The sequence below is a fragment of the Desmodus rotundus genome, chromosome 2, assembly GCF_022682495.2.
Source record: "Desmodus rotundus isolate HL8 chromosome 2, HLdesRot8A.1, whole genome shotgun sequence".
Lineage (NCBI taxonomy): Eukaryota > Metazoa > Chordata > Mammalia > Chiroptera > Phyllostomidae > Desmodus > Desmodus rotundus.
Genome location: NC_071388.1, coordinates 141,272,423 through 141,299,105, shown reverse-complemented (window position 1 = coordinate 141,299,105; position 26,683 = coordinate 141,272,423). Strand labels below are relative to the sequence as shown.

The following is a 26,683-nucleotide window of genomic DNA, read 5'->3' as shown; positions in this document are numbered from 1 at the left end:
TTATCAGGTTTAGTATGTGTCCCTTTTTTTGTTCACAAGGGGGTGTTCAGTTCTATTGTGGAAGAAAGGAGAGTGAGATTTTGTGTGGAAAAGATGCAGTGTGGGTGTAGGTGGCAAACAGGGGAGAATAAGAGGGAGAAGCAGCAGGAGTGTTACCAACGAACCTACCTTGGAAGTTGCTGAAGAAAAGTGGGCACCCCACCCAACTCCCAGTACACATGACCTAGGATGTGTCTGAGGAGCAGAGAGAAGATACACTGGGTAAAAACTCCTTTCAAGGGCTTAGAAAATTGCCAGTGAAATGCTCTGCCTTCGTGGTTAAATGCCACCACGCCCTCAACTTACCTTCCCCACCCTGTCCGCCACATCTCTTGATCTGTTGGACCGGGTGTACACTGGCTCCTTCTGCACATGCCAGTGACTGGCTGAGAAGCCAGCAAGACTGTTTTCTTGTTTGCTTTTTGCAGAGGCAGCTCCCCTTTTGGTTGCTTTCCTGCCACGTTCCTATGCCCATAAGCGTAAGCACCTACTTGATGCCTAAAGACATGGTTGGGGGAAGTCCACATCTGCTTTGGGTTGAGCCTGCCCTGAACAAGAAGATTAGGATCTCCTCAGTTGGCACTCCCTTATTGACGTCACTATCACACAAACACTCTTAAAAAAATGAACTCTAAAGTAGAATTTCAGAAGGCGAGAGGATGAGGCCTTTTAAATCCTTTTCTAAAATTTTAATTATTTATTTTTTATTGAGGTTATATTGGTTTATAACATAAATGTCATATATACAACCCTTATATAATTATGCCATATACAATTACAGATATAGGTTAATGTCTGTATATTCTAGTGTGTATTTACCTCCAAAAGTCTAGTTTTCCTCTAGTTTCCAAACACCATGTATTTGACCTCCTTCACCCAGTTTCTCCCATCCACCCCCTCTGGTAATCACTGAGTTTGTTTTGTTCTGCTTCGTTAGTCCTTTTGTTACTCTTTGTTTTCCATCCCACATATGAGTGAGATCACACCGGTTTTGTCCTTTTCCCTCTGACTTACCGCTCAGTCTCTGCCGAGAGGGAAAATGTATGGACAAATGTCAGGGGCTTGGGGACAGACTCAAGAAAGGAAGAGAGGAAAGAGAAACAAGTTCTAAGAGATCACATTTTACTTCAAGACTGGATTTGCACAAACATGGAAACATGAGGAAACAGACTGACAGCTGCCAGAGGAAGGAGGAGGGCGGAGAAATGTGGAAAGAAGAGGAAGGGATTAGTCAAAGAGCATGTATGAATGACCCATGGACTTGGACAACAGTGTGGGGATGGACTGTGGGGGTGGGGAGCAGCTGGATGGCAGAGGGCAAAGGGGGGAAACTTGGGACAACTGTAATAGAATAAACAGGAGTTTTTAAAAAGCAGAAAAAAAAAAAAAGACTGGATTTGAATACCAACACATTGTAGGAAAGTGAAATTCTTGGACAAATAGTATGAAAATAAAACAAATTGTATCATTTATTGATTATATTTTGCAATGTTGGAAAGAGGAAGAAAACGCAAGAGGAGAAGGAAAGAAAAGGGTGGAGCTCTGTGACTTACAAAATATGTCAGCAGAGGACGTCTTCACGAACACTGCCAGCGGCCATGAAATTACAAGGCAGGAATGCCCCACTCACCTGACCATCTCCGAAGGGACTAGGATGGGGTAAAGGCAACATGAAACATAAAGCTCATTCTCTTTCAGCGTGATTTAATGCGACTGGAGAGAAATTCTAGTGCATAGCACAGAATAACTTTAAGGAAATGAAATGCGTGGCATCCCACTCATTCATTCAACACATACACAAGAATCTTGAAGTAGAACTCTGCAAGCCTTTGCGGGGCCGGTAAACAGGATAGAGCCGATATAAAACAATGGCAAGTGTACGGAAAAGTGAAACATTTAACTATTTTACATCAAACACCTTTTAAAAGGGAATATGACACTGAATAGAATAATGTGCTTTCAAGTTTATGAGAAAACATGTGTCAGAAAGAGATGTGAAGTTGCCATGGAACTTTCCATAGGTATATGGTGTGAGAGTCATTAGTAATGCCCACCAAGCATTTCTGGTTCTCCACCTGCGGGCAGCACAGTAGCATTGTATTCCCTGGCTCTCTGTGGTTTGGTGGGGTCGTGTGATTATTTCTGGCCAAAAAATTGTGAGCAGAAATTAGACGTGTTATCTCAGAGATGAGCATTTGATTGCCAATGCTCCAGAACTCTCTTTCCCCTGGTATGGAGGGTGACATTGGAGAAGGCGGCTGCCTGATCACCTGAAGCCCTAACTGATGTCTAATGCTATGAAGCATGAACAAAAGATAACTCTTTATTGTTTTAAGTCACTGATATTTCGGGGTTGTTTGTTACTGTTAGCAACACTTAATCCGTTCTGATTTATAGGAAGAAGTGAGCTTATACAGACATTAAAGCAAAGGATGACTTGAGAAGGTTGGGGGTCTAGGGACATTCAGATAGGAAAGTTACTACAAGGAGGAGAAAGAGGAAAAGGAGGTGATGAGGAAAAAGGGAAGGAAACAATAATTAATACACTTACTATCCCCTCTCTCCACCATCCCACCTCCTACAACACAGAGCTCCCCAAGCGGTCTCTGAGCTGCCTTCTAAATTTGTTCACCAGTACTCCCCCATGTGCATTCATTCCAATCAGACTGTTCCCTATACCTCTGACTAAGTCTTCAAATTGCGTTGTGACCCCTTCCAGTCATGGTCCCTTCTTTCAGTACAACAGATGAGACTGCATGAAGGAGAGGAATCAAGTATACTTCCTAGATCCTCTTTCACCACTGTTACCAAGCATCACTAGTGAGAAAAGTCCGAAGCTTCATTCTTTTTTATTCTTTTTAAATGACTTTTAGTGAGAGAGAGGAAGAGGGAAGAGAGCGAGAGAAACATCAATTTTGTTGTTCCAACTATTTATGCGTTCATTGGTTGTTTCTTGTGTGTGCCCCACTGGAGATCAAACCTGCAGCCTTGGCATATGGGGATGATGCTCTAACCAACTGAGCCACCCGGCCAGGCCCAAGGCTTCATTCTGTTCCTGAATCCTCTCTTCCTCTCAGCAGTTTCATCCAATCCATTTCCTTCTTCTGTGGTCTCTACCTCCAAAACAAAATGGTGGCAGAGATCATTAGAAATTACCACACCAAGTTCCCTTTGCACCTGGACACATCATAGACTACATTTCTCTGCCTCCTTTGCAGTTAGGTGCAATTAGCATGTGCCTCATTAATAGAGTGTGGGTTAACTTGATGTATAACAGTGGCAGACCAGGTTCCCAGAAATCTCCCACATGTGGTCACCTCTTTGCCCTCTGATGACTGAATGAGGAGGACTTTTGTGGCCTTACGGGAGAATAGAGTGAAAAGGTAGATGGTGTCTCATTGTCTATGTGACCAGGTAGAGAAGCAGACCAGTGGGAAACTCAGAATAAAACTCTACTCTGTCAGCCACTGAGGGTGGGACTCACTTGTACCCCGACTAACAGCATCACCCTGCAGTACGGTAGTCCTCCCATCCTCGGTTTCACTCTCCGAGGTTTCAGTTACCTGCGGTCACTGTGGTCCAAAAGTATTAAATGGAACATTAGAAAGGAATAATTCGTAAGTTTTCAGTTGCCTGCCATTCTGAGTAGTGTGAAGAAGTCTCGGGCTGCCCCCCTCCATCCTTCTTGGGTTGCAAACCATCCCTTTGTCCTGGGCACGGAGGCTTTGTGTGCTGCCCACCTCTTAGTCACTCAGCAGCCAGCTTGGGTATCAGCTCAGTTATCAGAGAGAGACCACAGTCACATAGCTTTTATTGCAGTATATTGTTATCATTGTTCTTAATATTAGTTTCTGTTGTTAATCTCTTACCGTGTGCAACTTATAAATTAGACTATCATAGGTATGTGTGTATATAGGAAAAAACAGAGTATCTATAGGATTTGGTAATATGTTTGGTCTTAGGTATCCACTGGTCGTCTGGGGAACTTACGCCCTGTGAATGAAGGGGGACTGAAGAGTACCCACCTCCTTGTACCTTTATCCTTCCACCCCCGTGCCCGACACCATAGTCTCTTGTTTGGACTGCTACATAGCCCCCTGGTTTCCACCTTCTACTCTTGCTTCCTACAAGTCATCCTCTGCATAGCAGCCTGAATGATCTTTTGACAGTGTAAGTCAAAAGTTGGAGTCCTCTGCTAAAGATCCAAGTTTCCCTGTGGCACTAAAAATAACATCGATCTTTGGATCTTGACTCTAAAACCTGCCATTTTCCGGTTCCTGTCAGCACCTCCCACCTCATCCACCAAGCTCATTCCCATGCTAAGGATTCTCCAGTTACTGTTCCCTTTCTCTGGAATAAGCTTTCCCTTCATTTCTTTCTGGTCCTCATATCTCAACTTAATTATCACCCTCTCAACGAAGCTTCTGTTGCCCACTCTAAGGTAGCCTCCCATCAATTTTTGTTGCAGGATTCTAGTTTTCAAAGGTCAGGTTTTTTGAGATATAATTTACATGCGATTGTGGAACCACCGTAATCAAAATGTGGAGCATTCCCATCACTGCACTGAAGTTCCTTCATTATCACCGTAGTTTGAATCTCCACATTAAATTTATTGCAGTCTAATATTCTTTCTTGTTTGTGTGTTTATTTGTATTTTTACTCATTTGTTGTTGTATTATTTGTCACCTACTAGACTATAGGATGATGAAACCAGGGACCTTATCTCCTGGCTTACCTCTGTATCCACAGGGCCAAGAATAGTACCTGCTACGTCATAGACTCTGAACAAATCTTTGTGGAAGGGGCGGTTGGGTGAAGGGGATGGAAGGGTGCAGGGGTGGAGAGAGGGAGATAGAATGGACCTCCTTGAGTGTCTGTGTTTTCACATGTCCGGTGGGGATACGTGAAAACACCCCTTTTAGAGTACTTGTGAGGGCCCCAGGACACGTTGACTGTAAAAGCCCTTAGCACCACGCTGGTGTTCAGTAGTGCTGGGTCTGTAGAGTTCCTGTTGCACTTCAAGTCAGGTTACCAATTCTCTTTGGCTCGTTTGAAACTTCAGAGAAGATTGGTTTTCTGATTTATTTATTTATTTGCTGTCTTTGTGCTGCAGTGCCGCCCTCCCCTTGTCCCGAGCTTCTTCCTCACCAGGTCAGTGTGGTCACTGACCTTAGCAACTTTCCTGCTGGCAGAAGTGAAGTTTCCAATTTTCTTCTTGCTCTGGTCAGTGACTACAAGCCCCACGGTGCTATATTAGGGGCGAGAGAAGAGATTCCCTGCTGTGTACTGTCTTTATGGCTTGAGTGACTCAACGAACCAAGGCGCTCACCTTGCTGTGAGGTTCTGGGGTTCTCTTAAGGATTAACTCCCCTGTCTAAGCCCCTTTTTGTGCTCAGCCTTGGCCCAAACCTTGGAGGAGGCAGCACCCTACATGTCAGCCCTGACATCTTTTTCCAAGGGAACGCTGCCCACAGCTGATGTCCACTTAGCTCCTGGTTACAGTTGCTAGATTTCCTTTGGCATCAACAGAAAATACTTTGTTACTATTCTCTACTTCCCATGTCAAGGGACTTTCATCTGCATTTGTGTTGGGGACAAAGCCCAGAACACAGACTTTTGCTCTAAGTAAAGCAGAGATACATTAGAGAACATACAACTTCTTACCGGGATATTCACTGCAACACTGTATATAATAAGACAAATTAGAAGCAACCACGATGTCAATCAACAAAAGAGTAACTAAATAAATGATGGCTTTTGGCAGTGTAAAGAACTAGAGGGAAGAATTCCAGGATTGAAGGGGAACATCTTTTAATCAGTATTATTTGAGTGTTTAAATGACAATGGGGTTACTGAGTAATTAAATTAATCTAAAAATTAAGAACAAACTATTTGATCTGCTATCTAATTTGAAACTTGGGAGAGAGCTTGTGAGCCTCTTTCTAACACCCTCATGTAGAGGATACTCCCTCTGTGTAGAAACCGAGGCCCAGAGAAATAAACTGTCTTAGCTTGTCCAGGTTAAATTGGTAAGAATCTGGACTAAGGCCCAAGTCTGTAGAACCTTGTTCCCATACCATTAATAAAGTCAACATGTTATCTCCTGGAGTGTGGAGGTGGGGTGTTTTCTGAAAGCCTTGATACATACCTAATGCCCCGTCGCTGCACAGCTACACTCTGAGTTGTCGATGGCCTTGGGATCGAGGGGAGGCTGCCCCGCAAGAAATTTTGCGGCATCCTTGAAAAGGAAGATAGTGTTGCATATAATGAGATGAAACATGGTAGCTGATTGCAGTAACACACCAGCAATTGCATTCGTTAAACAAAGAATTATCTTTAAACAATGTGAATATTTGGATGACATAAACTTGCCAGGGCCAGAAAGTTCCCAGCCAAGGGAAACACACATGGAGGTTTGGAGACTGAAACAGCTGACTGCTTTGAGGGGCAGCAAGCTCTTCAGCAGAGCTGGGGAACAGGGCACAGTAGAAGCACAAGCCAAGTCTTTGCAAACTTAAGGGGTCTGAATTTTATCCTGGAAGTTACAGGGCACCTCTTAGGGGTCAAGAAACTGTCTACAACAGGTTTCTTTCCTTAATTCAACCTGCCAGACACCTGCTTTCAAGAGTCCTTTCTTGTTCATGAACTCCTGTGACTCTTTGGACCACTTTTATACATTTATTTGAGAGATTTGACAGAGAGAGACACGGAGAGACAGGGACAGAGAGAGAGCGAGGGAGAAACATGGATGTGAAAGATAAACATTGATTGGTTGCTTCTTGTGTACACTCCTATTGGGGATCAAATCTGCAGCCGAGGTATGTGCCCTGACCAGAGATCAAACTTGCAATCGTTTGGAGTATGGGACAATGTTCTAACCAACTGAACCACCTGGCCAGGCAAAGGACTGCAGTGTTTGAAAGGGAGAGAATTGTCAATGCAATGGAAAAGTGTGTGGGTGTGTGCATGTTACCATATATTGGTATACCTTGCCATCCCTGTTGGGAGAATGAATGAATAAATAAATAAATAAACCAACAAAGCAACAAATAAATAAAAATATAATCAAGGAAAAACATACATACATTTTTAAAGTAATTATTTTTACCTATGCTTCAACAGCATCCAATGCATACCATTGGATTTGAATGTCCCTTTCTTAGCCCTTAAATCTCTCCTACATAGAAATTTCACAGCTGCCATTTAAGAAAAAGATCAAAACCAATACATCCATGAATGACTAAGAACTAGGAATAATGCTATCATCAAGCAGAAATTTTGAAAAATTCCAAAGAGAAACAGACGTGGTTAGTCAGGAAAAGGGGAATATATAAGGAGTGTAGTTCTATTGAAGGTGGGTTAAGTCCAAGTTTGCTCTGAGTGCACAACACTGCCTCTCAGGGTTAAAGAGGGTTAATAAATAAATGCTAATAACAATAATAATAATAATAATAATAATAATAATATAAAAGTAGTATCCAAGGGGCTCCATAAGATACTAACATAAATACTAAATGTCCTTTTTTTGTTTTATAAATGGCTAAATCTTCCAGCTAAAATGTTTTTATTTCCGGTGGCGATAGTACTCGTATTTTTTCTTTGACTGGATTTTGATGGAGGGTCCACTGCTACATATTTGATTTGGAAACCTCCTGCAGTCACGGAAGCGTCACTTAGAAACTTTAAGGTCATGACATTTCCTGGGGAGGAAGAGGATGCAAAAGAACAAAGATGTTAGTCTCTCCTTCAGTTTAGCCAACAAAAATGTCCTTTCAGGGCTTCCTTTTGGCTCTCCCTCCCTCCTTTTTAAAAACGGGGTTCTCAGCCCCCATCTACCTCCTACAGCTCATAAGATGTCTTCCTTTAACTTTCAGTTAACAAAATATGTCCTTAAGACAAGAATACCAGATGAACAAAAGGTTTTAAAAGTTTGTTTTTCCTTGGGAGATTGTAACAGAGTAATGAATTCATAAGTTTGAAGCACTATTCACTCAAGAATTGAACAAGTAGTTCAATGTTTTCTGATAATGATGAATAAATGAGAATTGTGTGCAAGGCTAGGGTGTGTGAGTAATGGAGCTAATAGTATCTGAGCTTGAGGACTGTTGCTTTTAATTGCATAAGCATTGTGATAATTTTATGGCCTGAAGGAAAAATATAGCGTGTAAAATGCCAAGTACTAATGCTGGTGATGAAAATAAAAAGAAAAAATGACATCTAAGAAAATAAACGTTCTTAGCCAGAAAATAGCAGTTTGGGTTAAGAGCAGTGGTATTGCTTAATGAGATAAGTTTATGCTACTACAAGGACATTTCTCGAGGTTACATTTCGTGGAACAAAGGCACACAAAATAATTTGCAGGAGGAAAACCATTTGAAAAGCGTTGCCCGCCACAGGTAGCCTTTTGAGATGCACTATGCACAATAAGCACATTAAAAGGTCTTTGCTGTCTTCCAGTAAAGAAACCTGTTTAACATTATTGAACCCAATGTTACCCAAATTTATTTGACCTCAGAGCCCTTTTCTCATGTGGCACCTACTTAAAAACTTTTCACAGTACTATGCTCTTCACAACTCTCTCTGGGAAATGCTATACTAAGATTAAAAAATGCAGTAACTAAGTTGTAAAATTGTTTCAGTGGCAGAAGGTATTTTTTTCAGTCCTTGCCTGAGGCCCTGGTTATTGATTTTAGAGAGAGGGGCAGGGAAAGAGAGAGAGAAAGAGACACATCCATGTGAGAAACATCAGTGGGTTGCCTCCCATACTTGCCCAGCCTGGGGATGGAGTCCACAACCTAGGCAAGTGCCCTGACAGGACGTCAAAGCACAACCTTTTGGTGAATGGGATGATGCTCCACCCAACTGAGCCACCCAGCTGGGGCAACAGAAGGTATTTTTTAACTACTTTATAAATTACTTCAATTGTTTATCAATGAAAAATGTTGGCCTTTTATTACATTTATGGAAATCATAAGCCACAGCAGTATTCATGGATTTGCAGATTCACACGTATCTCAGACTGCATTTTCTGCAAATAGCAAGAGTCTACACATTTTCAGTGTAAGAAGTTGGCATAAATCTTTCTTTAAGTATAAATAAACACTTTGAATTTTACAAGCCAGCAAGCTACATCTGTCCACAGTTCTCTCAACCTGAAAAAGTAAATAGTAATGGCTGCTGGGCCTTTCACTTTCAATGACCCTGAGAGAAGCAATTATAGTTTTTTGTCCCTTAATTTAGAGCCATTACCTGTACTACTGGAGCCTTGTAGAATGTCTTCATCAGAGTCACTGAAAAGGAATTTTATTAAAAGGAGAGGTCACATGAATGAATATTATATCGCAATTGCAAGTAGCTCTTATTGATAACTAAAGTGCTTTATTTCCCCTCAGTAATGGCTCATTTTACTAATATTTTATTGTCTTTTTAAAATTTGAATTTGTTAGGGAGAAGAGGATAAAAAGTTATTTGAAGTAATCTTCTCAAAGAACTAATGAGATTCTTAAGAAAGGATATGTGGCATTTCTACTCTCTGTACCTACAAAACTATTTGTGTAGCAGACAAATTGAATCTTCTTGGAAAAATTAAAAATTTGCTTCTGATTAATCTCATAAAGTTTTCTTCACAGTAGAAAGACAATGGATGTGTAGTTAGTGATATTATATTTTAAAATTCTAGATTATACAGATTTAAACATGGGAAAATTACATTGGAACTTATAAGAGGGTTTGATTTTAATAAAAATCATGCCTTGAAAGGGACTCCCTTGCACATTATGTAAAAGCTAAGGGCTCTGGCAGTTTCTAAAAGGGTAATTTATTTCATAGTGGTGGGAAGTCTATTACAAAGGTAAATTACGCCATATAAATTTATATAACCTGTTGAAATACTTTAAAAATGGTAAATGGTTTTTTTAAAATTAATCTAGGGCTGTAATTGATTTGTGAAACTAGGTTTAATATAAAAACATCATCCTAAATCCAAGGGAGGAGGTATGTTCTTTCAAAAAATATTTTGTCCTTAATTCCTTCAACCCACTTCATGTCTTTTTGAAACTACTTTAAAAACTATTTTATTTTTTATGTAGCAGTGTCTCAGCCAAAGAACAAAACAAAACAAAGCAAAAAACACTTCTCTCCAAAAACTTGTTCATTCATGCAAGAAACGCCTTTGTTTTTCTTTGTATTTAATTACACATTTCAAAGTCAATGTAAAAACTATTGAGTTTGTCATTTTCTTTCTTTTTTTAAAATTTTTTATTGTTATTCAATTACAGTTGTGTGGAGTTTGTCATTTTGAATGTTCTCCAATATCACATTCTTTTATTAGGTAACTGTCATGGAGAATGGAGAATTGATAACTGTTAGTCTATGGACAAAGGATGGTCTAAAATATACATTACTAAATAGTGACCTGTATTTAGAAAACACCTAATTGCTCACTCTTTAAATTGCAATATTTTCTAAGGCTTTCAAAATTCAAACTATATTAACTGTGGGGGGGAGTGAAACATAAAAATATTGTGTCCCGACACACATGTTGAAAACCAAGGGAGAAATATTGAGGAAAGGAGCAGTTGCTTTTTATGACAAAGAAAGCTACTTTTAAGAAGCTTCCTATTGTAGGTTTAGCTGCACTGTGTGAAAGAAGAGACTGTGATTTGCGTATTTACTTTATACCCATAGTACTTAGCACAATGCTTTGTACACAGAAGAAAGGCACCAGTTACTGAATTTATCATTATTTTTAGAGGTTGACAGAAACTAGAACATTCAAAACCTCAACGAATTTCCCATCTCACATCCTTCTTCCTCCTGTTGTTAGTTAATCCTGAGGTCTTTCTAAATAGACTATAAAACTAATTGTTAGAGTTTAACAATAATCAAAAGGAGGCTATCACTATTTTAAAAATAAGTACCAGCTGACGGTGATTTAGCATGCTACGAAAAATCTTCGTTTAAAAAGCATATGGTTTGTAGGAGTGTAGAAACACTGGAAAATGAATATTGTAGGGACAGTTGGGGAAAATTAAAGAAACATTAAACACAATATCGAATGTTCCTTTAACTTCATGTAAGGGGAAACAACACATACCTTCCCACATCCTCAGAGGTATCATCGTAACTGTCATATAGATCATCTGTAGCCAAGTCATTTTGGTCACCTTCCTTGTCATAGTCCGGGACACTCGGTTCAATAGGCTCACCGTACTGGAGTCTAACGTACCAGTAGCAGACTTGGTTATCGACATACCCATTTGGGAAGCCTGGAGGTTGAAAAACTTTCTTTGGATTTGTAAAGGCAATACCACATTCTTTTGCTAAAAAGGGGAAAAAAGATAAGAAAGCATTAGAGAAAAATTATTGGTACTTTAAAATGACATTCACATCTTAGTGTTCATCTATTTATTACTCTTTATGAAATAGTAAAGAAATAGCTTAAATACATCACTTATAGTTATAATGTATTCTTGCAGCTAAAGAATAAATGTATTTTTCATCAATAATTGCTCAATCCTCTAAAATAAACAGACACTTATGAATTTTTAAAAAATAAAGCAGCAATAAAATATAGTAATTTAATAGTGCTCCAGGTCACATTTTTTGCTTCTTTTTATCATTTCAGCATAAAATGCACAAACCTAATAGTATACATCCACATGCTTTGACAAATACATACATTCATGCTACCAACAGCTCAGGCAAGATGGCAGGGATTTTTTTTGTCCTAGGGTGTCATCCCTGTGTCTTCAGGGACTTGAATATTTAGAATAAAGAGTCTAATAAATTTTGTTTGGAAAATCATTATAGAATTTCATGAGTACAAGAGACCTTGAAGGTCACTCTAATCCAGTTAAAAGGAATAATTTATAATCTTTTAATACTCTTTTTATGGGTTTTAAACTAACACCTAATCTTATTTGAGAATTTGGGCCACATATTTATGTTTATTTGTTAAGTCATTTTTCTTAAATTAAAAACAAGTATTTATAGATTTGAGAGGGAGAGAGAAAGACAGACATCAGTTTTTGTTCCACTTATTTATGCATTCATTGGCTGATTGCTGTATGTGCCCTGACCAGGGATGGAACCCACGGCCCTGGCATAACAGATCAAGGCTCTAACCAACTGAACTACACAGCCAGCACTCATTTTTTTTTCTTTTATAGATTTATATTGTGTCACATAACCTGTCAAAAGAACAACCTCTGCCAGAACCAATGACTTGTAGTATGACCTAGAGGCAAAGCTGCATGGTCCCTGATTAATTTTAATTCCATATCAAGTAAGGGTCTAGTGTCTTGAAAAATAAAACAAAACCTGGAAACTCAAAAATAATCTGGGTAGTGCTGACTCTGGTAGCAGTCGGTATTTTTCATTTTATCCATTTCGGGCTTCTTCCAAGAATATTCTCCTTTAAAGTAACTATTTAAAATTTTTTATTAGCATCTTTACTGCCACAGATGTTAAGGAAGCTTATCTCCAAGGTAGAATAGGGTCTTAGAAAGGTTGGGGAGTGACAAAGATCGGAGGTCAAGTCCGAGTGCTCTGTGAGCACCCCAGATCTCAGTTTCTTCACTGGGAAAGTAAGCATAATCACGTTTCTCCTATCACTTCCCACAGGATTATTCTGAGGATAAAATAGGGAAGATGACTTAAGAATGTTATACAAAATGCAAGCTATTCCTATTCCATTACTAAAATTTATACAATGCATAGTTTGTATGTGTACTTAAGTCTGTACAGTGCCAGCTTTTGGAGCGACTCGCTCTGTCCCACAAAGTCCTTTCTTTGTTGTATACATTATTAGGTTAGGATAAAAATTCAAATATTGAAGAATTTTGGTTGTCTATTTAGCTATATCTATTCAGCTGGATATTTTATTTTACATATAGTTATTGCCTCATGTTTTTATTTTGAAAATAATAGATTCACAAAGTTGACTAGGTCTCTGAGGACTTACCCTAAGTTTGGATAAGTTATTCAAGGTATTTATTTATTTATTATGTTTTAAAAATATATTTTATTGATTATGCTATTACAGTTGTCCCATTTCCCCCCCCCCCTTCACTCCACTCCATCCTGCACACCCCCTTCCTCCCACATTCCCCACCTATAGTTCATGTCCATGGGTCATACATATAAATTCTTTGGCTTCTACATTTCCTATGCTATTCTTACCCTCCCCATGTCTATTTTCTACCTACCATTTATGCTACTTATTCTCTGTACTGTCCCCCTCTCTTTCCCTGCCACTTCCCAGTTGATAACCCTCCATGTGATCTCCATTTCTGTGGTTCTGTTCCTGTTCTAGTTGTTGGCTTAGTTTGCTTTTGTTTTTGTTTTAGGCGTGGTGGTTAATAGCTGTGAGTTTGATATCATTTTTACTGTTCATATTTTTTTTCTTCTTTTTCTTAGATAAATCCCTTTAACATTTTACATAATAAGGGCTTGGTGATGATGAATTCCTTTAACCTGACCTTATCTGAGAAGCACTTTATCTGCCCTTCCATTCTAAATGATAGCTTTGTTGGATAGAGCAATCTTGGGTGTAGGTCCTTGCCTTTCATGACTTGGAATACTTCTTTCCAGCCCCTTCTTGCCTGTAAGGTCTCTTTTGAGAAATCAGCTGACAGTCTTATGGGAACTCCTTTGTAGGTAACTGTCTCCTTTTCTCTTGCTGCTTCTAAGATTCTCTCCTTCTGTTTAATCTTGTGTAATGGAATTATGATGTGCCTTGGTGTGTTCCTCCTTGGGTCCAGCTTCTTTGGGACTCTGAGCTTCCTGGACTTCCTGGAAGTCTATTTCATTTGCCAGATAAGGGGAGTTCTCCTTCATTATTTGTTCAAATAAGTTTGCAATTTCTTACTCTTCCTCTTCTCCTTCTGTCACCCCTATAATTTGGATGTTGGGATGTTTAAAGATGTCCTGGAGGTTTCTAAGCCTCTCCTCATTTTTTTGAATTCTTGTTTCTTCATTTCCGGTTAGATGTTTCTTTCTTCGTCTGGTCCACACCATTGATTTGAGTCCCAGTTTCCCTCCCATCACTGTTGGTTCCCTGTACATTTTCCTTTGTTTCTCTTAGCACAGCCTTCATTTTTTCATCTGATTTGTGACCAAATTCAACCAATTCTGTGAGCTTCCTGATTACCAGTGTTTTGAACTGTGCATCTGATAGGTTGGCTATCTCTTTGTCGCTTAGCTGCATTTTTTCTGGCACTTTGATATGTTCTTTTATTTGGGCCTTTTTTTTTTTTTTGTCTTGGCATGCCTCTTATGTAAAGGGTCAGAGCCTTAGGTGTTCACCAGAACAGGGTAACGCTGGTCGCTGCGCTGTGACTCTGTATGTTGGGGAGGGTCCGAGAGGGAGCAATGGCACTTGCTCCACTCTCTGCCAGTTTTCAGTCACTCCCTCCACTACCCACAATCAAATTGGGCCCTTTGGTGCTGCTTCCTGGGTGGGTGGGCTTGTGAGCATTCTAGGCCCCTGTGGGTCTCTCCCACAACTCTCCTGTGAGGCTGGGAGTTTCTCCTGCTGCCACCTCAAACCCTATGGGTGTTTTCAGTCAGCAGTTTGAGGCTTTATTTCCCCACACTGGAACTCTGGATTTTGTGGTCTGTCACCTGTTCTACCCGCTGCTGCCTCACCGGCCAGCTGCAGCTTTGCCCACCAGGTTCCACAATCCACCACCTCCCTGGGTCTACCAGCCACCGCCCTGCCGTGAGTCCTCTCTGCCCTCTCCGCCTCTCCTACTGGTCTGGATGAATGTTTCTTCTTTATCTCCTTGGTTGTCGGACTTCCATTCAGTTCAACTTTCTGATTGTTTTTTGTTTTGAAGTAGTTGTCCTTCTTTTGGTTGTGTGAGGACTCACAGTGTGTCTACCTACGCCTCCATCTTGGCCGAAAGTCTCCTATTTATTTATTTATTGGTAAGATTTTATGTATATATGTATGTATATATGTACTTTAGAGAGAGGGGAAGAGAGAAAGAAAGAAAGGAAGAGAACCATCAATGTGCCAGAGGAAAAAAAAAATCAGTTGGTTGCATCTCACACACCTCCACCTGGGAACCTTGGCCTGCAATCCAGGCACATGTCCTGACTGGGAATGGAACCCATGACCTTTCTGTTCTCAGGCCAGCACTCAACCCACTGTGCCACACCAGTGAGGGCTATTCATTTATATTTTAATCCTCACCCGGGGATAAGTTTCTATTGATTTTAGAGAGAGAGGAAAGAGTCAGAGAAGGACAGAGAGACAAAGAGAGAAACATTGATTTGAGAGAGAAACTTCAATGGGTTGCCTTCCATATGTGCCCCAACCAGGATCGACCCCGCAACCTCTTGGTGTAAGGGGCCACACTCCAACCAACTGAGCACTCAGCCAGGGCAATTACTTAAGCTCTTAAACCCCTTTCCTGATTTCTAAAACAGTATAGCTCTGGCCAGTGTGGCTCAGTTGGTTGGAGCATCATCTTGTACACCAAAAGGTTCAAGGTCCAACTTCCTGTCAGGGCACATACTGTATTGTGCTGTCTATAATGTGCGCATTTTTCCCCAATTTTTGAGGGAAAAATAAGGATGTGCATTATGCATGGGTAGTACTAATTCTGTACCTATATAAATGTTTTTAATTCTTTTATTTATGTTTATAATGTAATGTAGAAATTGAAGAAGATGATACTTCTGACATTGACAGTGATGAAGAGTTCTTGGCCTCCCAGGATGCATAAATACCACAAATTTGCTACTGGCACATAAAAGTTCTTGTACTTGTACCAAAATATGTTCAAAAATAAACATTAAAATTGTTTATAATACAAAAAAGAAGTATCTATATAAAAATAAGTGAATAATTTAGTTAAGAAATTAAAACAAAGATTTTTTTCCTGAAAGTTTGAGCCAAAAACATAGGTGTGCATTATACATGGCAAAATATGGGCACCTAGTTTACAGGTTGATCCCCAGTGGGGATGGGGATGGGAGACAACTCATTGGTGTTCCTCTCTCTCTCTCTCTCTCTCTCTCTCAACTCAAGAAACATTTTTAAAATTTTTAACTGGGTGCAAAAATGCTTCCTTGTGGGGTGGTGAATACTGAGTGACAGTAGATTAAGGAACATAAATCGGTGTCTGACATGGATAATCACTCAATGCATGGTAGTTATTGGAAATTATCATCACTAAATTGATTTATCTCTAGAAAAAGAAGTTATTTTGTTTTCACAAGCTCACAGTAAAGTAACTTTTTGCAAAATATAAAAATTATTATTTTTAACAAACCATGTGGGTTGTAGCAATAAGCATCCCATCTTTCACTCCTATTGAGACGGACTCCATAATCAATAATACCAGTTTTTCCAAATCCACACTTGGGCTCTGGCCTCACCATGGGGTATCCAACTCTGCCCTTGGCCATCCACCCAGCAGCACAGACATGAAATCCTGCAAGAGAATAAATGGGTTTTACACTTAACTGGTTACGCAGCTGAGAGAAGCTCATCTTTACAATGATGGCCCCTAAGCCAGAGGGCAGAGGGGGCATAGGGTCTTAGAGAATGGTTAGCAGGGTAGAAGAGATTTACCGAGGGGTTACAGGAAAGGTGGAATATTTTTTCCCCAAGAGCAACAGAGAAAGAAAGTCATTGTCAAATCATTTACCAATTTTTCTGGCTGCCTCTAGCTGCTTGTAAGTGGCGAGGGGAAAAATTGTTCTTTTAAAAAAATAAAATAAAACTGGAACACCTATAAAATACAACATCTGACTTTTACTAGAAAATGACATCTTAAAAAATAAGATGCAGATGAACTAGAAAACATAATACAATGAATATCAAAACAATGCATGTCCCGAGCTGGCTTTTCACCAACAACCTATCTAGTGCAATGAGATAATTTCTGAAATGACTATCAATCATAAAAAAATTTTTCAGATGATAGTTTAATTAATTTCTATTTCAGGGCCAATTAAGATACTGCTAATATTGCCCTGGCTGGTGTGGCTCAATGGGTTGAGTGCTGGACTGCGAACCAAAGGGTTGCCACTTCAATTCCCACTCAGGGCACATGCCTGGGTTGCAGGCCATGTCCCCGGTAGGGGGGACACAAGAGGCAACCACATATTGATGTTTCTCTCCCTCTCTTTCTCCCTCCCTTCCCCTTTCTAAAAATAAATGAATAAATAAATCTTTAAAAAAAAGATACTGCTAATATTTTTAAAAATTTGAAGAGGGATAAAAGCACTCATAAATTTCAAACAAGGTCTCAGCCCTATTTTTCTTGCTCAGCTCCGGAGGCTGTTCAAATATTTGCCAGTGCCATCCAAGAACAATTTTACTTGAAGTCCAGGGCAGCTAGTAATGGCTCTGGCTTTTGTATCCATCATTCCAGTTACTGTGTCACTCAGTCCTGTGGGATCAGAATGAGCAGTTATCTGGGAAGACTTTGGGGCGTTTAGAGGACACCTGTATTTTTGCCTTGGGTAATGTACAATAATAGCACAACCTTTGTCAGCTATTTCCCTATCAACAAAGGGGTTTCTTCAATGGAGAAGAGTTCAAAATGTGAATGGCCTTTTGGAGACTCCTGAAAGCCCAAGAGAGACAGGCCATTTTTTTCAAATAAAGAAACAAAAAGCACGAGTTAATTATTGGGTTTTTACCAGGTCTTTTCCTTTCTCCTTTCTCCTTTCTCCTGCCATTTTATAACTTGCTTATCCTCCCTTTCCTCATAGCTTTTAATCCTGAAATACAAATGCATTCTCCCACTCAATGTTAAAAAAAAATACCGAAAAAATTAGAAAAAGGCCACTAAATTCAGTGTTTTTTTTTTCTGCCAAGTAAATTTCCTTGTAAAATTTGATGTAGGAACATCATTTAACTGCTGAGGAAACCCATACTCAGAAGTCAATAACAGATTGAAGAATATTAAAGATGAATAACAATGGCTTTAAATGTATGAGGAATTTAAATGATATTGAGTTAATGTATTCATTTTCTTAGTAGTTTTTTTTTTTTATCTCACAGTGGATTGTGACCTCAAATAAGTTGCTAGTACTAGGGACTTTCCAGTAGCTAGCTCTAGGCAGAAAAGATGGGAAGAGTCAGAGGTCAGAGGGGGCATAGGGGCTTAGAGAAAGGTTAGCAGGGTAGAATAGAGAAGATTTACTGAGGAGTTACAGGAAAGGAGGAATACTTTTTCCCCAAGGGTAACAGAGAAAGAAAGTCATTGTCAAGTCATTTACCAAGTTTTCTGGCTGCTTCTAGCTCCTCATAAGTGGCGAGATGGCCACCTTCATATACACACACCGCCTTTGCTTCTGCATAGGTGAGCTTGTATTTGCCAGACGGAGCTTTTATGTGGCACACGCCTCCTACTTGTTCTGTGAATTCACAAAATGTCATTAATGCACTACTATAATTCTTGCAGAACAAGGGAAATTTTGCGACTTCAGCCAGAAGATTACATCAGCTATTGTTCTTGCCAAAGGGTTCCCTAGTTCAGCTGCCTTGGGTAACTACATTTTTCATTATTAGAAAGCTTTGGGGAAAAACTATGGATGATGGGATTTTCATGGAATCTCATGGCATAGAAATTCAAGGCTAAATTATGCTTCTGAACTGACAGCAGGCAATATTTTAGCACATTGTATTTCTACACTACCAAAGGTGGAAAAGATTTTACTTTTTTTGGCTTTAAGTCACATAAAAACTTGGAAAGGTAACTCATAGGAGAAAAAAAGGAGGTGAAGGCAAAGGAAACCATGAAAATCGATCCATTGTGTAGGCTCACAGTGATGGAGAAAAATAAGCCAAAATATCCATTCGAGGGAAATGACTAATGCAATATAATTGAGAATTTAGTAAACAAATCAAAGCCGAGGGAAAGTTTGAATGAATCTAAAGCAAACAAATACTGCTTTTAAGAAAAGAAGACTGCCCGGCTGGGTAAGCTCAGTTCGTTGGAGCCTCGTCCCCAGTGCGCGGAGGTTGTGTGTTCCATCCCCAGTGAGGGCACATACAAGAATGAACGAATGAACGCATCAATAAGTAGAACAACAAGAGCTGTTTCTCTCTCTCTCTTCTTTCCTCTCTCTCTCAAATCAATAAACAAAAAAGTTAAGAAAAACAACTAGATTCAAACACAGCAGGGGAAAACCTGGGCACACCTAACTACTGGTTCCTAAGTTCTTTGTCTGTTTTGTTTTCTTTTAGCTCACATTTGTTCCCAACATATTTTTGGTGGTGTTAAATTATACATGAGTTGTCTCCCAGTAGATCACTATTTAGACTGCTTGTTTTGAGTTGGGAGTGCATTTTGCCATGGAAACAATGTGGAAGGATTCCCAGGACAATTTTCATCAGACAGCTCTAACAGTCCCGTGTAGACTGTCATAAGGGTCCAGTCCCTGTACCCTGAACTGTGCATCAGCTACCATCAAGACCACTTTCAACGAGAACACATATATCTTGGCACGCGGTGACATGAAGCCAGCTCTGTTAGAAATACTGTTCCTTGCTCTCCTCCCTAGGCTGAAGCTGACATTGCCACAGTTGAAGAGGGGATGCTGTTTGGTGTTTCCCCTGGTTTTCTGGACTGCAGGGGATCCTCTTATACATTACATGGTAAAGGCCCATTACCGAAGACCTTAATCTGATACTTCTAAGTCAGAGAACACGAGGTCACTTTCCCCTTTTTATGGTAAAGCCTCAGTAACTGCACTTTCACTGTTACCAATCTGCTTGTTTTCAGCATATACTGTGACGTACTTTGCCAGGTGCCATGGGACAAGTCCTGTGCCCAAGCACCTTGGACACTAGTGGGCAGTGCAAGCACAGGTGGTCCCCATTTATGCTGGTTCAACTTAGGATACCAGAGTTAAAAATCAACCTTAGGGGTCCTCTATGTCAGCCTTCTCCTCTTACCAGGGTGGAACTGAGACCAAGGGTTTAAAAGCCCTTGTTCTTGATAGTTGCTCTCTGATTCTTGCCTTCTAATCCAACTCCCTTTCCTCCTTAAATAGTTTCTAATACTGTATGGATCTAACCGACTATAAATAATTTGTGCTAGGTTGACTGGTCAATAATTTGTCCCACATTGAAGCAATGTGCCATTACCCCAAGCCTCAAATTCACAGCACACTGTTAACAAACATCGGGTTTGCTCTCTCTACCTCTGGGACTGCACTTCTATTATTTGGGTTTGTATTGTTGTAAAATACAAAATTGCTTTTTAAGAAAACCAACAATAGCTCCAAATTACTTGATCATCATTACTTGATCATTACTTGAAAGTTTTCAGCATTTCAAAGTTCGTCCATGTGGGTTTCATCCTTCCTAGCTTCATGACAGCCTTTGTCATGTCTCAAAAATATGTGCATGTTTCCAAAGTTTGATTGTGTGCAGTGACAATAAACAGACTTGTTCATTCCTCTAGTGAATCCCAGGCCCCATCTTGGCCAAATGGATCTCACTGTTCGGCACGAAACTAGCTCACTGGCTCCAGCTGCAAAAAGAGGGGGCAAGGCCGTGCATTGCAAATCAAGCGTTTTAATGAAATCCGCCTGACTGCAGTTATTATTACCAGGGAGAAACAGGCTGGAATATTCTATAACTGTGGGCTGCTTAGCAAGCATAAAACCAGGATGTAGGTTAATTTTGCTTTCACTTTATTTCTTTATTTTATACGAGAATCCCTCAATTTCCTTCTTGAGAATTCAAAATATTTTTACTGTCAAACACAATAATGGGCATGAAGCCATATTAATTTGTATCATGAAAATGAAAGCATTGTTTAGAATACTATTAAGGGTATTTGGGGCTTTGAGTATTTGGCTTTTTCGGTCTATTGTTCATAGTCACCATGAGGCCCATGTCATTCCTCACTTATATTTAACAAAACAAACAAAAAAGCAACTTCTCCTGTCTAACTAAAGGGGTAAGAAAGTACATGGATAGTTTAAGAAAAGGAATCAAAGTGGTAAGACAGCATTCAGAAATACAAACTTTATATGTTTTTTTTCTGTATTACAAGCTGGCTTTGTCAAACTAATCAAAAGTTGTTTGGAAAAAGCAAGCTATGTACTACAGGTCAGAATGCCTGGAGCAATGATTATAGTTATTGTATATTCCATTTTACCTGTTATGGTCCTGGTACTATTACCTGCTATAAAATCTGACTGCAAATGCATTGAAATAAAAGCAAAATAATATATTGGTGGTTTTTTTGTTTTTTTTTTACAGAACATGCCCCACTATACCACCACATCTGCTATGAAAAATTTAAAATATATTTTCATATGGAACATAAATATTAACCTCTATTTCTTACTGAACAATTTATAAAAAGCTATTTTTAAAGTTTAGAAGACAGGAACACTATTTAAAAGTGGTATAGGCATTCTGAAAGCTCTCTTTCCTAAGCATTTTCTTTGAAAACATCAGGCTTGAACATAACAGAAAAAACCACTGCTTTGATTCACTTCTCCATCAATTCAAAGAAGTGACATTCCCAACAAGAAGCTCAATAAATGAAGTTTCTTACCAAGCTCTATGGATGTGTCAAAAATATCGTTCATTTTTCCCCATCCGTGAGCCCCTACCCACAGCAAGACAAAGAAGTATATTAAGAAGATCATATCTTGGTCGTTGAGAAGTAATAGCGTATTAGGGGTTCCTCAGGTTAAATTCTAAGAGCAGAGGCTGCCGTGCGACTGGAACATTTGGTTTCCATATCTTTTAAATGGTTTTTTCAACTGTGAGGTCAGCAACTATTCTCCAATGGCATTTCCCGCTGCAGAGTTTCACAATTAACTCAGTGTCTGAACCAAATCCTCTGGCTCATTTGCATTGGCAACTACAACTGAGGATATAGTGATCATCTACACTCTAAAATTCACTTACACCAGAAGGTGTTCATTAATTCTGAGCATCACAGACACTTTTCTATTAGGAAGTTGGTGTAACTTGATGCAGATTCAGCAGTGATTTAAAACAAAAAGTGTGCACAATTTGGCAGATCCTAATCCATCTCCAGGGATGTAGGATTTCTTTACCTTCTGTCTGCTTTTCTCCTGGGGCAGAGTCGGTTGCATCCTTGGTTTATTGTGGTCAGCAGGTAAATACATCAGCTCCCAGAAAAGTAGTCCAGTTTTAGAGCCTTAAGACATTCCAGCAGCATTTTAACACAAATTTCCCCCAGGCACAAATCCTTGAAATCTGGGGGGGAAATGTGGGTGGGTAGATAGTCACACTTAATAAAATTATGGTCCTACTTTTCCCAACACTCTAACCTTGAAGATGATCAAAATAGCAGGTAATACTTCCCATAGTAAAATATCCCAAAATACGCCTTAAAATATCCCAAACTTTGTTCTCCTTATGTGAAGGGTCCTTTGATAATATGTCTGGCGATAACCCCAGTGTTCTGATGTTAGTGACATTTCCTGTTGACTGACAGCCAATTTTTGGCAGCTTTTGCCTTTCTTGTAAGTCGTTCTTTGCTACTTAGTGTCTCTACTCTTGCTGCCCAACTGCTTCCCATTTGCTTCCATTATGTTTGTTTCTCTCATCTTGAACACTTTCACAGTTCTCTCAGTGATAGGAATTCTTTGAAAAAACCAGATTTCTGGACATGTTCCGGTCTGAAGTTAGCCTTCAATCCCGTAGACCTCACTGCATTGAATATTGAAGGCTTGTCTTGGTCTCCTCTCTCCTCAGAAAAGCAGTTGAGGGGATATAGGTTGGGGGTGCAGAATTTATTGGATGCTCCCTGAGGTATGCATAACGTTATGAGGGTTCAAAATCTCTATTTGGGGCCCACAGCAAAGGAGAGATGAGAGAACTGTATCCCAGTTCACTGACAGGGTTAGAAAGTTTAGGCGTGGTCAGCAAGAAAGGACTAATGGACAGTTGGAAGGCACAAACTGTGATATTGCTTTGGAAAGAAGCATTACATGAGTATTTTAAGTTTGTGGCTTAAGAAGTAAATATAACTTTCCTTGCACAGGAATACAGCAAAACCCTCCCAGCCTTCCCTAGTCTTTGCCTGGTTACAGCCACTGGCCTTGCCCTCTCTGCATCTCTTCAAGTACCCATGTCCCTTGTTCTCATTTATCAAACATTACTCTCAGGGAAGGTTAGAAATGAATCTTTACTTAGGTCAAATAACTAACAACAGATACACATCCTTTATTTATTTGCATTTTAATGAAGGTCCAGGTACAGCAGGGTGTGAATGTTCATCTTATTTTAATATGAAATTTAACGATTGTTTTGATGGGTTAACCCAATCGAGGGTGCACAATTTCTCTTCCCTTTTCCCAGCTCTCCATGCAGAGGACAAGGATTTCTCCCTACAAAGTTTGGACACCCTGTCCTTCCTCTCATCCGCAAGTTGAAAAACTGCCTAATGATATGGGCTCTGGTTTTGAGGGTTGGTTAAGAAATGTCTAAAACTGTAGAGAAGTTCATGAGTTTATCTGAACTAAACTGACCATAATTTTGCCAAGAAGCAAAATCTCAATGAATTGAGAAAATGCTCCAGAAGGTGGCAGTTTTACAGCTTATTTTATACATTAGAATCAAAGGTGCAAACATAAGGACATGGCATGAAATCCATTGGTGATTGATTAAGGAGGCAAGAGAAAGCAAAGCTGGGGAATCTCTGTGATTAGATAAAAAGTAAAGCAGAGAGACACATACTTCTGTCACACTGGCAGGTGCAGGATAGTTGCTAACCTTACAGCAGGTAGAGATGGTAAGTGGGAAACAAGACAACAGTGGAGGGTTCTGTGGCGTGGAGCTCTGGGATGTGTGCCTTGAGGGGTCTGGAAAGGGGAATTACTCTGACAATTCAAAGATATGTTATCCTAGACACAGAAGGACAATGGGGAAGGCTCACTTAAGGTAAAGATTGACCTTTGTCCAGGAAGCTACAGACCTAGCACATGAATACCCTACTTGACCCACTTTTTTATGTTCAGACCACCCTCTGTGGTTATTTTCAGTCTCTGAGTTTGTAGGGCCTGCCATGCTGGCCTCCCCTGAGCTTATCAGGTTTAGTATGTGTCCCTTTTTTTGTTCACAAGGGGGTGTTCAGTTCTATTGTGGAAGAAAGGAGAGTGAGATTTTGTGTGGAAAAGATGCAGTGTGGGTGTAGGTGGCAAACAGGGGAGAATAAGAGGGAGAAGCAGCAGGAGTGTTACCAACGAACCTACCTTGGAAGTTGCTGAAGAAAAGTGGGCACCCCACCCAACTCCCAGTACACATGACCTAGGATGTGTCTGAGGAGCAGAGAGAAGATACACTGGGTAAAAACTCCTTTCAAGGGCTTAGAAAATTGCCAGTGAAATGCTCTGCCTTCGTGGTTAAATGCCACCACGCCCTCAACTTACCTTCCCCACCCTGTCCGCCACATCTCTTGATCTGTTGGACCGGGTGTACACTGGCTCCTTCTGCACATGCCAGTGACTGGCTGAGAAGCCAGCAAGACTGTTTTCTTGTTTGCTTTTTGCAGAGGCAGCTCCCCTTTTGGTTGCTTTCCTGCCACGTTCCTATGCCCATAAGCGTAAGCACCTACTTGATGCCTAAAGACATGGTTGGGGGAAGTCCACATCTGCTTTGGGTTGAGCCTGCCCTGAACAAGAAGATTAGGATCTCCTCAGTTGGCACTCCCTTATTGACGTCACTATCACACAAACACTCTTAAAAAAATGAACTCTAAAGTAGAATTTCAGAAGGCGAGAGGATGAGGCCTTTTAAATCCTTTTCTAAAATTTTAATTATTTATTTTTTATTGAGGTTATATTGGTTTATAACATAAATGTCATATATACAACCCTTATATAATTATGCCATATACAATTACAGATATAGGTTAATGTCTGTATATTCTAGTGTGTATTTACCTCCAAAAGTCTAGTTTTCCTCTAGTTTCCAAACACCATGTATTTGACCTCCTTCACCCAGTTTCTCCCATCCACCCCCTCTGGTAATCACTGAGTTTGTTTTGTTCTGCTTCGTTAGTCCTTTTGTTACTCTTTGTTTTCCATCCCACATATGAGTGAGATCACACCGGTTTTGTCCTTTTCCCTCTGACTTACCGCTCAGTCTCTGCCGAGAGGGAAAATGTATGGACAAATGTCAGGGGCTTGGGGACAGACTCAAGAAAGGAAGAGAGGAAAGAGAAACAAGTTCTAAGAGATCACATTTTACTTCAAGACTGGATTTGCACAAACATGGAAACATGAGGAAACAGACTGACAGCTGCCAGAGGAAGGAGGAGGGCGGAGAAATGTGGAAAGAAGAGGAAGGGATTAGTCAAAGAGCATGTATGAATGACCCATGGACTTGGACAACAGTGTGGGGATGGACTGTGGGGGTGGGGAGCAGCTGGATGGCAGAGGGCAAAGGGGGGAAACTTGGGACAACTGTAATAGAATAAACAGGAGTTTTTAAAAAGCAGAAAAAAAAAAAAAGACTGGATTTGAATACCAACACATTGTAGGAAAGTGAAATTCTTGGACAAATAGTATGAAAATAAAACAAATTGTATCATTTATTGATTATATTTTGCAATGTTGGAAAGAGGAAGAAAACGCAAGAGGAGAAGGAAAGAAAAGGGTGGAGCTCTGTGACTTACAAAATATGTCAGCAGAGGACGTCTTCACGAACACTGCCAGCGGCCATGAAATTACAAGGCAGGAATGCCCCACTCACCTGACCATCTCCGAAGGGACTAGGATGGGGTAAAGGCAACATGAAACATAAAGCTCATTCTCTTTCAGCGTGATTTAATGCGACTGGAGAGAAATTCTAGTGCATAGCACAGAATAACTTTAAGGAAATGAAATGCGTGGCATCCCACTCATTCATTCAACACATACACAAGAATCTTGAAGTAGAACTCTGCAAGCCTTTGCGGGGCCGGTAAACAGGATAGAGCCGATATAAAACAATGGCAAGTGTACGGAAAAGTGAAACATTTAACTATTTTACATCAAACACCTTTTAAAAGGGAATATGACACTGAATAGAATAATGTGCTTTCAAGTTTATGAGAAAACATGTGTCAGAAAGAGATGTGAAGTTGCCATGGAACTTTCCATAGGTATATGGTGTGAGAGTCATTAGTAATGCCCACCAAGCATTTCTGGTTCTCCACCTGCGGGCAGCACAGTAGCATTGTATTCCCTGGCTCTCTGTGGTTTGGTGGGGTCGTGTGATTATTTCTGGCCAAAAAATTGTGAGCAGAAATTAGACGTGTTATCTCAGAGATGAGCATTTGATTGCCAATGCTCCAGAACTCTCTTTCCCCTGGTATGGAGGGTGACATTGGAGAAGGCGGCTGCCTGATCACCTGAAGCCCTAACTGATGTCTAATGCTATGAAGCATGAACAAAAGATAACTCTTTATTGTTTTAAGTCACTGATATTTCGGGGTTGTTTGTTACTGTTAGCAACACTTAATCCGTTCTGATTTATAGGAAGAAGTGAGCTTATACAGACATTAAAGCAAAGGATGACTTGAGAAGGTTGGGGGTCTAGGGACATTCAGATAGGAAAGTTACTACAAGGAGGAGAAAGAGGAAAAGGAGGTGATGAGGAAAAAGGGAAGGAAACAATAATTAATACACTTACTATCCC

General features: G+C 40.0%; 1 protein-coding gene across 2 annotated transcripts; it reads right to left on the bottom strand.

Annotated features, from left to right (window-relative positions):
- Positions 1-2,872: 2,872 nt before the first annotated feature.
- On the bottom strand, positions 2,873-21,771 carry LOC128780244 (tumor necrosis factor-inducible gene 6 protein-like). 2 transcript variants are annotated; one of them, XM_053918659.2, is made up of 7 exons: positions 21,582-21,771; positions 18,283-18,420; positions 16,323-16,484; positions 11,135-11,360; positions 9,289-9,329; positions 6,188-6,277; positions 2,873-3,156 (listed from the first exon to the last, which is right to left on the bottom strand). In XM_053918659.2, the coding sequence occupies exons 1-6, from the start codon at positions 21,673-21,675 to the stop codon at positions 6,210-6,212; spliced, it is 729 nt and encodes a 242-aa protein (XP_053774634.1). In that variant the 5' UTR covers positions 21,676-21,771; the 3' UTR covers positions 2,873-3,156; positions 6,188-6,209. The 2 variants fall into 2 exon arrangements, with proteins under 2 accessions (XP_053774634.1, XP_053774633.1); XM_053918658.2 differs by having other exon boundaries at positions 2,873-3,152; positions 21,582-21,770.
- Between the last annotated feature and the right edge of the window lie 4,912 nt (positions 21,772-26,683).

What these genes read in the sequence shown, in the direction of transcription:
- LOC128780244 (XM_053918659.2), bottom strand. Translation starts at nt 21,675, where the DNA reads ATGATCTTCTTAATATACTTCTTTGTCTTGCTGTGGGTAGGGGCTCAC. An exon ending in AGAAGCAGCCAGAAAACTTG is followed by an intron (nt 16,485 to 18,282) that starts GTAAATGACTTG and finishes ATTCTCTTGCAG; the next exon opens with GATTTCATGTCTGTGCTGCT. An exon ending in ACCTCTGAGGATGTGGGAAG is followed by an intron (nt 9,330 to 11,134) that starts GTATGTGTTGTT and finishes ATTCCTTTTCAG; the next exon opens with TGACTCTGATGAAGACATTC.